General features: G+C 29.8%; 1 protein-coding gene and 1 non-coding gene across 2 annotated transcripts; one reads left to right on the top strand and one right to left on the bottom strand.

The window, feature by feature from the left end:
* Nucleotides 1–1,706: 1,706 nt before the first annotated feature.
* Nucleotides 1,707–1,778, bottom strand: TRNAT-CGU. Its single transcript has one exon. It is a non-coding gene; the product is annotated as a tRNA-Thr (tRNA).
* A 5,403-nt stretch (nucleotides 1,779–7,181) lies between these two features.
* LOC120158858 (ubiquinone biosynthesis protein COQ4 homolog, mitochondrial-like) lies at nucleotides 7,182–9,217 on the top strand. Its single transcript, XM_039169589.1, has 2 exons — nucleotides 7,182–7,499; nucleotides 8,555–9,217. The coding sequence occupies exons 1-2, from the start codon at nucleotides 7,317–7,319 to the stop codon at nucleotides 9,047–9,049; spliced, it is 678 nt and encodes a 225-aa protein (XP_039025520.1). The 5' UTR covers nucleotides 7,182–7,316; the 3' UTR covers nucleotides 9,050–9,217.
* The last annotated feature ends 845 nt before the right edge of the window (nucleotides 9,218–10,062 follow it).

The raw sequence follows: 10,062 nt of genomic DNA, 5'->3' as shown, positions 1-10,062 counted from the left end.
TGTTTGTGCTCACGAACAAAAAAAATGATACTATATAATATATTGCCCTGAAATTTTGATAACTCTATTTTATGGGAATATGGGGTGAATGGAGGAAAGAAGACGTATATAAATTTATGAGTTAATTATTTGTTTCATGCATATGTCAATATACTTATTTTTTATATTGTTTATTTTATATTTAATGTAATTATATTTTTATATTGTGTTTGTATAATGTATCAATTCATGTATTGTTTAACATGATTTGTTTGGGAGATTTCAATTTTAAAATATATATCTGTATTTTTTAGCTCATTCTATTATGATTTAAAACTAGTTAAGTATATTCATAGTAGTTAAATTTAGAGAGTTTTTTATTTGTGTCTAGATAAATATAAATACTTAGTGTTGTTCATGATGCATCTATGATCATTCTAAAAAATATTTTTAAATTTATCATTACTCATTCGGATTGATGGTTAAATATGAAAGGCATGTCTTTTGCCTCATTCTCCATGGTTGAAACGTTGAAGATGTTTTTCTGAGCTTCTTGGTCATGACTAGATACAACTATAACTTTTACAAGGGAGTGTGCAACGCAGTTGTTATCAAGTCTACGATCAATAAAACAAAACTGAAATCTAAAGGGTATGTAACTATTCCTGCTAAAAGATATTTGTATGAATCGCACAACATGAATAGTGATGTTTAATCAGAAACAAATGCAACATTTTATGCTAGAGGGTGAATCTCTAAAATTTTAGATGAGGTGAACTTATAAAACTTTAGGATGACAAAAGTAAATTACAAATAAAAATATAAAAAATATAAGATAATTTGAAATTTCAGACAGACTACCTTCAACCACCCTTGATCCATTAATATGTTTAACAGTGACATTTAAATTTCAAGATGCTGACAGGAGTTGGCATGCATATTAATTAGTAAAAGAAACAAAAAGTTAAAATCTTTCATTCATAATTCATATGAAATTGAAGAACAATATCAGTAATGATACCTGTTGAAGATTTTGAAGATGGATAACTAAAGGAGAAGTGTTGTAATACATGGCTTCGCGTGTTGTGGGTGAATATATAGGGAGACTCATTCAGGTATTATAAAACTTTTAAGATTTACATACTTCAAGATTGTTAGACTTTAATAATTGAAATTAATATTTTTAAACTGAAAATAATTTCTTTATTGTTTTCGATCAAATGTTTTTATTTCTTACTATTAATTTGAATTATTTATTTTCATGAGACTCTAAAGTTATAAAATTTAAAAGTTATATATTATATCAATGAATTCTACCTTACATGATGACATTTGTTTATATATTATGCATACTCCATTGTGAAATTTATTATTTTCTTAATGATTTTAGTCGTAAAAGAGAAATTTGATTTAGAGGTCTCAAGTTTGAACAATTATATTTGAAGGGTGTATATGCGTTGTTAATATGTTAAAAAATTATAAATAGATACTACATAATCACCCCTAATATTAAAAAAATAATATTTTTTTTCTATTTTCTATGTATTCATAAAGACATGCTTGAATCAAGAACACAAATTATTAGCGCCTAAATCCTGGAGAATTAAAAAGATTTTTTAATTATATTTTGAAATTTGATTTTTATTATTAAATAATTATTACAAAAAAGCATACAACTTTTTTTATGTATACCCAACCAGTACATTGAGTGAATGAAAACATAATTAAGCCCCCGGCGAGGATCGAACTCGCGACCTTTCGCTTACGAAGCGAACGCACTACCACTATGCTACGGAGGCGGTTGGGTCCCGACTTCAAAATAAAAGCTTTGGATATATAAAAAACTGATAACAAAGGAAATCTTCTTTCGTTGATACAAATTTCAAACTATTAATATTGGGAACTTCTGGGTTTGTCTGCTAAAATAGGAAAATCATGTGCTTGTTAAACCGATTTATGGTGTGTTTTGTAAAGCTTTCTAAAAAGTTAAAAATTCGTTTTGACAGTAAAATCAATACTAAACAAGTAAAAAATGAAGAAAAAAATTGAAGTGAAAACGTGGTTTCAAACCAACTGCAAAAGCTAGGATTTTTAGATTTTTCATTTTCAACTTTGCGTTTGGAAGCAAATTATAATTTTACCCTTACTAAATGTATGAGCTCTACTCAATTATATAATTATATTTTATTTGAATAATTTAATACAATCTTAAAAATAATTTATTATTTTTAATAAATTATTTTAATTATTTAAACATAAATAAAATTTATGATTTATATATTGAAATATGAATTATATAAAATATATTTTTAATTATATTTTTTTATATTTTTGTTATAGTTTAAATTGTTATTATTCATATATAATAATTCTTTTCCATTTATTATAGTTTAAATTGATATGATTTATATATAAGTATAAATATAATTTAAATGTTATATTTTTAATTTACAACATAATGTCTATAATATATATTTTATATTTTCAACCTCACATTTTTACAATAATTTTAAATAATTCAATTTTAAACTGTATTTTTTTATAAAATACTTTTAAAAGTTCATTTGTACATCACTTTTAAAAGTCACTTTTTAAATATTATATCAAATTGCCCCTATATTATCTTATCTCTACCGACGGAAAATGAGGTGACTGGCGTGTAAAAGAGGGGAAGTTCTGCTATGCGGCAGTTAAAAACAGTTAAAAAATGGCGTGACTGGTTAAACAAGTAACCGGTTAAAATGTAGATCGGTTATGTTATATCATTTAACCGAAAATATTATCAAATTCAATAACATATTAGGTAACGCTTATATTATCAAGCACAATAACATATTAGGTAACGCTTATATAACGTAATAGGTAGCGCTTATATAATAAAAAAGGTTAATTATTTAATTTGTTATTACAACATATTAGGTAAAAGCCTAAAATGTTACCAAGGATAACATAACCGGTTAATTACTGGAAATATTATCAAGCACAATAACATATTAGGTAGCGCTTATATAACGTAATAGGTAGCGCTTATATAATAAAATATGTTAATTACTTAATTTATTATTACAACATATTAGGTAAACGCCTAAAATGTTACCAAGGATAACATAACCAGTTAATTACTGGAAACATTATCAAAGATAATAACATATTAGGTAGCGCTTATATAACGTAATAGGTAGCGCTTATATAATAAAATATGTTAATTACTTAATTTTTTATTACAACATATTAGGTAAACGCCTAAAACGCCTAAAATGTTACCAATGATAACATAACCGGTTAATTACTGGAAACATTATCAAGCATAATAACATATTAGGTAGTGCTTATGTAACAAAATAGGTAATTACCTAATTTGTTATCAGTTATGATAAACTTACCTTAGGGATAAATGTTAACAAAATTTAAACTACCTATTACATTAAAATACCTACCGTTTTTTAAGGTTGTTAATAATGTAAACGGTAAAAAAATAGGCGCTACCTATTACATTAAAATACCTACCATTTTTTAAGGTTGCTAATAATGTAAACGGTAAAAAAAAGAGCGCTATCTATTACATTAAAATATCTACAAGTTTTTTTGAAGGTTGCTAATAATGTAAACGGTAACAAAAATAGGCGCTACCTATTACATTAAACTATCTACCGAATATGTTGAAATTATCGATTCTATTTAAATAAGTATCGACACTTTTGGAATTTAAAAGAAAAGCAGTAATAGCGCCTATAAAGTATCGATACTTTATAAAAATGTATCGATACTTTACAATATAACATGTAAAAATATAACAAAATCAGTTTCATTATGACAAAACCGGTAAAAAGCTACTAAATATGTTGAAAGTATCGCTACTTTACAATATAACAGGTAAAAATATGACAAAATCAATTTTATTATGACAAAATCGGTAAAGAGCTACCGGTTATGTTAAAAGTATCGATTCTTTATAAAAATGTATCGATACTTTACAATATAACACGTAAAAATATGACAAAACTAGTTTTATTATGACAAAACCGGTAAAGAGCTACCTGATATGTTGAAAGTATCGATACTTTATAAAAATATATCGATACTTTACAATATAACATGTAAAAATATGACAAAACTAGTTTCATTATGACAAAACCGGTAAAGAGCTACCTGATCGATACTTTATAAAAATATATCGATACTTTACAATATAACATGTAAAAATATGACAAAACTAGTTTCATTATGACAAAACCGGTAAAGAGCTACCTGATATGTTGAAAGTATCGATACTTTACAATGTAAAAATATGACAAAACTAGTTTCATTATGACAAACCGTTAAAGAGCTACCTGATATGTTGAAAGTATTTATACTTTATAAAAATGTATCGATACTTTACAATATAACAGGAAAAAATATGACAAAACCAGTTTCATTATGACAAAACCGGTAAAGAGCTACCTGATATGTTGAAAGTATCGATACTTTTTGTACATGTATCGATACTTTATTGAAAGTTATGTAATTTATGTTTCAAAATTTTTTAATTGTGCTTCATATTTTCCACCTACAATATTAATTTAATAATTTCATTTACACAAAAAATTATTTGATTGTTTATATATTTTATAAAATATTATTTAGAATTTAAATTTAACAATTTTAACCAAAAATAATAATAAATATGTAATATTTATGTTTATTATTTTTAATTTAATAATAATATATACTGTAACATAAAAATAAATCATTAGATGCATATAATTATTAAATTAATATCTTAAAACTCATTCAAAAGATAACCTTAAATTAATATTTTCCACACTGAAATAAGTATGGCACTTATATATATATGTATCGATACTTATCGATAACCAAAGTTTACCGATTACCAAATTTTTTAATAGTTTTTCATGTTTTCTACCTACAACATTATTAGTCTGTCAACATAATAGGTAGCGCTAAACCGAATTTGTTAAATATCTTTTAATGTATCCAGTAACGCCGTATATTAACCTTATATTAATTTATTTTTCCTGAGACAACCCCGTAAAAGAGTGTATGGAATCTCCAAGTCCTACAAAGAGTAGAAGTGTTCCTTTACCATGCTCTCTATGGAAAATTGCTAACAAATGAGGAGTGGTATTGATAGAGACGACAATTTAATCCGATTTTGACGAGTTGGATCAAATTTATTATGGTAAATTTTTTGGTTCGAATCAGAGTCGAGTTTTATATTAAAAATCCGACTTGACCAACCCAAATATTTTTAATTAAATTATATTATTTAAATTATTTACAAAAATGTCACCTTATATATAATGCTTTAGGGTTCTTCTCAGTTCATTTTTCTTATTCTACTGCCAAATCTTCTCCCATCTCTCTAATTATTTTTCTTTTTTTCTCCTCAAATTCTATCTCTCCCAATTCAAATATTTGAATGTTAATAAATTTAATTTTTTTTGTTTCGTTAGGTAGATAATTAAGTGTTAATCTTTTAGATTTTTTGCTCCTTTTTATTTTGTTCAAAGAAAAATCTAAACCTTTAAAGCTATTTTATTTAAAGGTTCGGGTTTTTAGTTTATGAATTTTTTCATCTTTCCCCCTTTTTAATTTAGCTTTTTTAATCTATATTTCTTTGTAATATATGATTTTGTCTATAAATAAATTAATTTTTTATTGTTTCTTTTTACTTTATGAGTTTATGCTGTAAAAATTTTGATCAATTTTTATTGTAATTGTAGTATGTTGCAGAAATACAATTTAATATATATTTCTATATATGAAGAGAAAAATGAAGATGTTAGGTTATATTTTTAGCTGAATTAAAAAGAACTAAATCTTGGGTTTTAGTTTGAGTGTAGATTTGTAATTTTTGATGAATTGGTAATAAGGAAAAATGATAAAACGCTAGTGTTATTGTCTTAGAAGAGTTTTTTTTCTTCTGTATTTCTTTAGTTTTTTATTTTATTTTTAATAATATATGTTGGGTCAGGTCGTGTTAAAATCGAGTTCACGTTTCATTTTTGATGTAGGGTTCAGATCGAGTTAAATAATAATAAAATTGGAGTTGGATTGGAGTCGGATTATTGTGTTATTTTTTCAGAACGGAGTCGGAGTAGGTGAAAATCCGACCCGACCTAACCGATTACCATCCCCAAGTATCGACGCCATATGGCCCTTTCTGCTAGATGCCTTTTATGCCAAAGTGAGGTCGAAGGTATGGCTCATTTCTCCGTAGATGCACCCTTATTTTTTATATATGGAGAAGATTAATAGACAGACAAATCCGGGTGTTTATGACTATGTGAATCTTATTTGGTTTAAAAGTATGAGGCTAAAAAATGAGACCATGACTGCTGCTGAACCTAATCTAGGAAATCGAACTTTGTTTCGCCTGTAGAAAGATGGAAGAGACCAACTCTGAACTGGGTGAAGGCTAATACTAATGGAACGGCGGGAGGAACGAGAAACATGTCTACTGCTGGGGAGTTTGAGAGACTTTCGAGGTGAATAAATGTTTTATTTTGTTCGGAATTTAGGCACATGTTCAGTTTTGAATGCAAAACTATAGGCAATTCATGATCCTTTGGTCCATGTTTGAAATTTAGGAGTTAGGAAAATAGAAGCTGTGCAATGGCGGTGGATCCTCTCAATGGATCTTTCGACGTAACTGATGGCAACACAATTGTCACCCTAATTCGCGAGGTTCTAGACAGAGAATGGAAATCGAAAGTACGTCACATTAGTTGAGAGGTTAATATGATGGCGGACAAGCTTGCTGCAATGGCTAAGGAAGTGGCAGACGTCAGTCTTCATCGAGATCTTCCAGGTGAGGTGGCTGCCTTAGTTTCTTGGGACCAAACCTTCATGAACTAAGCCCGGTTACATCTGAATTATCGGAAACAAAAACAAAAGTGACCAAAACCAAACGTTTTTTTAACATTGGTGTCCAAAAGTAAACAAGCTGAAAGTATAAGAGACCACTAGTGTTGTTACACATAAAATGTTCATAACCAATAAAAATATGGCATGTGTAAAAATAAAATATAAGGACTTAGTTAAAAAAGTGTGATCATTTAAGGCCTTTTATAACGCTAAATCATAATAATAGATGGGCTTTGCATGTCCACTGTCGTCTGTTGGCCCATGATTAGAAAGTTGGCCACTTTTAATATGATAAAATAGAATAACCGCCGCCGCCGGCAATCATAACGCCCCTTTTCTGTCATCTCTGTCCGTTCCCTTTTTCTTTTCTTCCCCTAAATTTTCGTTTTGATTTCGAATTCAAACTCCGGTAACCCAAAGAATTCTTTGATTAAAAGTTCTTTTCGCTTACGTTTTTGTAATTAGGAATGACGGGAAGTGCTTTAATTAAGCTGAGACCATGGCAGCAGGCGGCGGTTGCGGTAGGTTCGGCGATGGGTGCGTTATTCGATCCACGAAGGGCGGATTTAATAGCTGCTTTAGGGGAGACAACTGGAAAGCCTGCTTTTGAAAGGGTTCTTGAGAGAATGAAAAGGAGCCCCGAAGGCAGAGTCAGTCTCTCTATCACTCGTATCTTATGTATTTAGGTCTTAAATTTTACTATATGAAATCATTTGAAATAGAAGATTTTATGGCTCCATATCTATACCTTCTCGAGTAATTTTGCATTGAAATGGATTTTGTTTGACAATTCATACTGTTGAATTAGAAAAACAAATTATGGATTGTAGGAATTGTTTAAGATGCCTCAAGTGCAGAAACTTTATGTTTTAGGCATTGGACTTGCAAAGGTATACTTTGAGATATATGATTTAAAGAGGTAATCATAATAACCTTGCTAACTGGTCATGGAAAATGCTAATTTAATCAGTATTTCAGATTAAAAGCTGATCCATGGATGTGATCAATGTGATAAATTTTGTTTAATTATCCTCGGAATTTATTGAGAAATTCTAGATGCATAGTCTACAAAAGGATTTTATGTTAGGGGCAAACTTCTAGAATTTCATATGGGCGGGGTTAAAATAAATTATCGATAGAAAATACAAATAAAATATCTAAAATATATGAGAATTCAAAATTTTCAGGAATAAAATATTTAAAATATATGATAATTCAAAATTTTTAGAGGTGATCGCCCCCGACTGCACCCTCAGACTCCATCTCAAAAAGGGGGAACGAAGACCACATACAGTCAAAATTACTGGCTTAGTGAAGTTAGTGGTATCCTTATGTCGACATCATTTTTAGCAATAAACGACTGCAATTTCTTTCTTTTTATGTATACGGTATAATTGTTCCTTTTGCCTCTTCTTGTCCTAATTGTTATTTTATAAAATAGATCCCTTCATTAATGTCTTTCTTGTGGTATATTGCTTTGTTTTTCCCCATATGCAAATGCCATGTCTTTCATGTTAGGGAATTCGGAGTTTGTCTGTGATATTAATCCATTGCATTCTTTTGTGGTCAGTAAGCTGCTTGATGGTTCAAACACCTTGATTTCAATGATCATCCTCGTCCACATTGTTTCCATGTTCAACTCATAATTGAACTGGCCATGAATGACATCTTTTAGCTTTTATCCATAACCGAGCTTCTGTAACAGGCTGTGCTCCTTGAGCGGCCACGTGTTATATCTGCGAATGTAGGTCATGCATGGGACCTACCGGAGAACACTTTTGGTGCTGCATATGCAAGGTTCATGGGATCAAGGAATTTTTCCCCCGACGACAGGCCACCGGTGCGGTTCATGGACACAGATGAACTTGCATACGTGGCTATGCGGGCTCGCGAGGTGCATGACTTCTGGCATACCCTTTTCGGTCTTCCTACCAACTTGATTGGTGAATCTGCATTGAAGGTTATTGAGTTTGAGCAAATGCATCTCCCAATGTGCCTGCTTTCAGTTGTTGGGGGGACATCAAGGTTTAACCAGAAACAAAGATCATTGTTCTTCCAGCATTATTTCCCATGGGCTGTCAAGGCTGGTTTTCAGTGCACCGATCTCATGTGTGTATTCTACGAGCAGCACTTTCATGAAGATTTGGAGGATGTTCAAAGGAAATGGGGGATAATTCCAGCTCCAGTTGCCCCTAAATAAATTATTAGCCGAGAACCACTCGCGTAGTTGCAGGTTTGGTATCCTAGCAGCACTTTTCCCTCCACCCCAAGTTTTTTTTCTTGAATAGATCCACCAACTGCAATTTTCTGGACTATTTTAGCACTTGACATCAAAGAAAAAAAAATTCACCATGTACAATTTTCCATTGGAATTTGTCAAGAAAACATGTTGCTGCTTGTATTTTTGAAAGCATATGATAGATCTTGTGGCTACACAAAACCCATGTAAAAATTTAAAAGTTTTGCTTTGAACTGCAAAATTGTTCTTTATTGGGATGAAGTGTGAGCATTTTGGAAGTTAAAGGTATTTGTTTTGAAACAACATTCCACAGCAAGGCAAGTTTTTGCTACACCATTGGGCGACGCTCGGCCGACTGCAAACCAATCCTGCACTATCTTCAAGTGTTATCGAGCTTGGTTTATGAGAAAAATTTGAGAAATTAATAATTAAGTCACGTGTTGTGTATAGAAGTTAACGATTATAAATATATTTTTAATAGAAACTGCTAGTTTTATTGAAAAAGAAAATTTTAAAATTACGATGATAATTTACAAATAAAATGTAAACTAAACACATAATTAGGATATCTTCTATAAATATTAACATGAAATTAGTTACATAAGATTATATAAGGATCATAAAAGGAAAAAGTTAAAAACTCTAACAAAATAAAGAAGTTAATAAATATGACTACATTGTAAATGGATCACAATAGGGGATCAAACAACTAAAATATCACCGATAATCGTAAATTAGAGTTGAGAGCCATGAGAAAACTATCTTCAAACATAAACCGCATATCCGAATCCATCCGAGAGTCCAAAGTAGGACAAATCAGCTTGATAATGAATAAATATCATTTTGATCAGTTGAGGCGATGTCAAATCCAACCTTGAAAAAAGTAAATAAAAAGAACAATCAAACAACCGATATATAAGATCAAAAGCGTACCAAAAGGTAGAGGAAATTGTGCCATAAATGAAGAGAAAATC

This window comes from Hibiscus syriacus, unplaced genomic scaffold (assembly GCF_006381635.1).
Source record: "Hibiscus syriacus cultivar Baekdansim isolate YM2019G1 unplaced genomic scaffold, ASM638163v2 tig00111331_pilon, whole genome shotgun sequence".
In the NCBI taxonomy this organism is placed as follows: Eukaryota; Viridiplantae; Streptophyta; class Magnoliopsida; order Malvales; family Malvaceae; genus Hibiscus; species Hibiscus syriacus.
The sequence above is the reverse complement of the archived record's forward strand: the minus strand, read 5'-3'. Positions and strand labels throughout refer to the sequence as shown.